At 38.6% G+C, this 3,444-nt stretch overlaps 1 protein-coding gene across 1 annotated transcript in view; it reads right to left on the minus strand.

Moving 5' to 3' along the window:
* Nucleotides 1-277: 277 nt before the first annotated feature.
* dgkh (diacylglycerol kinase, eta) overlaps nucleotides 278-3,444 on the minus strand; it is a gene marked incomplete at its 5' end in the record, with an annotated part of 43,197 nt that continues 40,030 nt past the window's right edge. Inside the window, one exon of the mRNA XM_083639136.1 lies at nucleotides 278-422. Coding sequence (XP_083495262.1) covers nucleotides 370-422 — 53 coding nt within the window. The 3' untranslated portion in view covers nucleotides 278-369. The remainder of the gene's footprint in view (nucleotides 423-3,444) is intronic.

Genomic DNA, 3,444 nt, shown 5'->3' on the forward strand with positions numbered 1-3,444 from the left:
TTTGTCATAACAAGTCAGTTGTCAACAATATGGTAAGTTGCATACCTGATTGTGTGCCATGAATGGAAATTAAGTTAAAAAATTGCTTTTTGTGAAGATCCATGACTTCCTTTTGCACTTCCATCAACTTTCTCAACTGTCATTTTGGCACCAAAGCACAAACAAACATGCTACTGTAACACAACATTTCAAAGGCTTTCTTCACAGACAGAAGGATAAAACCCAGCCATCTTTGAATACCAATCGCTTCCTTCACTGCCTATGATGCTCTGGAACTGTTCCACTGTCGCAAGGGGAATGTTTGCTTCCCTGCTCCCGTAGCTTCTGCTTCCGGTTTAGAGGTCAGGCATGGTGGTCTTGGCCAGGTCCTTAGTTCCCTGGAGAATTCTCTTCATATGACCCACTTTCGATATCCCCAGATCCTGAGGGCAAGAAGACAGACACAGTCAAGCCTTAATTCAGCCACAGGTTCTGCAGAGTCAAGCATTAAAACCAAACGTTTTGATTACAGTCTGCTACATCGCAATGGCATGTGTTCCATCACAGTGTATTCACGCCTAGCTTCATATTGCTGCTGCTGTCATTCACTTTCATTCATATTTTTATATATACTGTATATGTACTAATGTATTTTTTATGTGAAAATATATATCTCTGGTTTGGAAGACTGTTTTTGCATTTCTTTTTACATGTAAAAACACCACACTTGTTTGTAATTCTGGTTCTTCAGAATGTTAAAGGACTGCACTTCCAGACAGCTAAAGTTTTTGTGCTGTCAATTTGTTATTTTCATACTTGCTTATCACCTATGATTAGGCTACTTAACATTCTGTACCTATGATTAGGCTACTTAATACAGTAGTTCTCAAACTGTTTCACGTCCAGGACCCCTAAACTGACACAAAAGACCATGGACCCCCATTTGATAAGACTTTGTCCCAGGGTGACCATCTGATACGGTTTTTGCTTTTAGATGTTTTATTACAGAAAGTGTATGAAACCTGCCAAAATAGTCATCATTCTGTCATTGTGTTACTATGGATGAAATTATAATGAAAATAAATGATCCCCCCTTTGCTGGGGACCCCCTGTAACCCCTTCAAGGACCCCTGGGGGTCCCTGTACCCCACTTTGAGAACCACTGACTTAACATACTGTACCTATGATTAGGCTAATTAACATACTGTACCTATGATTATGCTATTTAACATACTGTACCTATGATTAGGCTAATTAACATACTGTACCTATGATTAGGCTAATTAACATACTGTACCTATGATTATGCTATTTAACATACTGTACCTATGATTAGGCTACTTAACATACTGTACCTATGATTATGCTATTTAACATACTGTACCTATGATTAGGCTAATTAACATACTGTACCTATGATTAGGCTAATTAACATACTGTACCTATGATTAGGCTAATTAACATACTGTACCTATGATTAGGCTATTTAACATACTGTACCTATGATTAGGCTATTTAACATACTGTACCTATGATTATGCTATTTAACATACTGTACCTATGATTAGGCTAATTAACATACTGTACCTATGATTAGGCTAATTAACATACTGTACCTATGCTTAAGTGTTAGCCTGCACTTTGGGCAGGAATAACTAGACAGAGATGATTGTGGTGTCAATCCTCTCATCAGATAACGGGTCATGTGACCAATGGGACAACTCCCCCAAAAGTGGGGGCTTGCTCCCAAAGGCTTGCTCGGACCACACCCATTTCCAAACTCTGCCTTCATTGTGATCTCAACTACTGCACACCTGTACATTTTCGTAACTGCATCTTGCATGGTTGTGACGCTATCGCGTTGACAAAACCTGTCCCCAGACAGACAGACAGACAGACAGACAGACAGACAGACAGACAGACAGACACACACACATACACCTGGTAAAGTACTCAAAACTGCTTCTGTGGTAGTTTCCACCCTTGTACCCCCCTCATCCAGCAGATGGATCGTAAGGTGGTTTTTGTGATTTTTTTTTTCTGTGGAAAAAAAAGTTTTGGGAGTTCAGGGCTGAAACTTTCCAAATCATGTTTTTTTGATTTATCATGGTAATTCAACCTTCCGCCATGCTAAAAAAGTGTTCCTGGCAAAAAGTAAGCGCTATAATCACGTTAACCCCCCTCATCCAGCAGCTGGATCCTATTAAAACCATTAAAACCACTTTTTTGAGACCTCCAGGAAATTTTTACAAAATTAATCTATTTTATTTTTTTCAGCGGGCATCCTGGACCAAACACCTTTAAATTTGACCTTAATATCTAACCTTGGAGTTTGTTGAACATTTGGTGGAGTTACAACCATTCAAAATCCATTGCATATTTTTCCCATTGATTTCAATGTTAATTTAGCAAAAAAACAACATTTTTTTTTGGACTCCCACGTACTTTCCCCAAAAATAATTATTTTTCTGATCTTACACCTCTCAGCTAGAGTCAATACATCAAATTTGTAGCTTATATTGTGTTTGGCCCCACCCCTGTATTTGATCAGTGCTGGCATAGCAGCCAATTGCATGCAGTTTAACATTAAATACACAGTACAGTGGTCGTCATAGCAACATGTCACATGACCTGAGAACCCGGATTTTCCAGTGCAAACTACTGATTTGAAGCCTTTAGACCAAGATTGATGGATGAATAAAGCTATTTTGTGTTTTTTGTGAAAATTAGTTGGGAGTCTAAAATTGGCAGTTTTCATGTTTTTTCGGCAAAAAACATAATTTTGTGTTTTCTGCTGTAAAGTGTAAGTACAGTAAACTGGCATTTGAGGGGTTAAAATTCTGAGTAAGCATGAAATGTTGATATGAGGTATGAAGTTACCAATGGATAAGTGATTATGGATAATCATAATTATTATTATTATCAATATAAAAAATAACTTATTAATATCAATATCCAGCTGCTGGATGAGGGAGTGCAACAGGCAAAAAATATAAGGAGGGTACAAGGGTTAATAGGTGTCTCCAGGTCAGGACCACTTTTTGTCATTATGACTCACACACACACAGACTCACAATGTGAAGACAATACCAGCCACACGCTGGTAATAAAACTGGCACAGTCTGAGATTTGGTCAACCTGTTGTTCTGATGTCATTCTGACTCCATATTATGCCATTGTGTGACTGCAAGTGTGTGTGTGTGTGTGTGTGTGTGTGTGTGTGTGTGTGTGTGTGTGTGTGTGTGTGTGTTACTGTACATCACTAACAGCTTTCATAACAGGATTGACTGAAGGGCCGGCTAATGCTTTCATTAGAAATCAGTGTCCATTTGCTGTGTTCTCTCTCCACTTTTTTTTTACCAGCATGCAGCAATCAGACCCATTGACCATAAAATATTTGTTATTTTGTGATCCACTGGAAATACTGTACAGTACACGTCCACATGAGGCTGAAATCCCATTCCC

This window comes from Poromitra crassiceps, assembly GCF_964638095.1.
Source record: "Poromitra crassiceps genome assembly, chromosome: 6".
Classification (NCBI taxonomy): Eukaryota; Metazoa; Chordata; class Actinopteri; order Beryciformes; family Melamphaidae; genus Poromitra; species Poromitra crassiceps.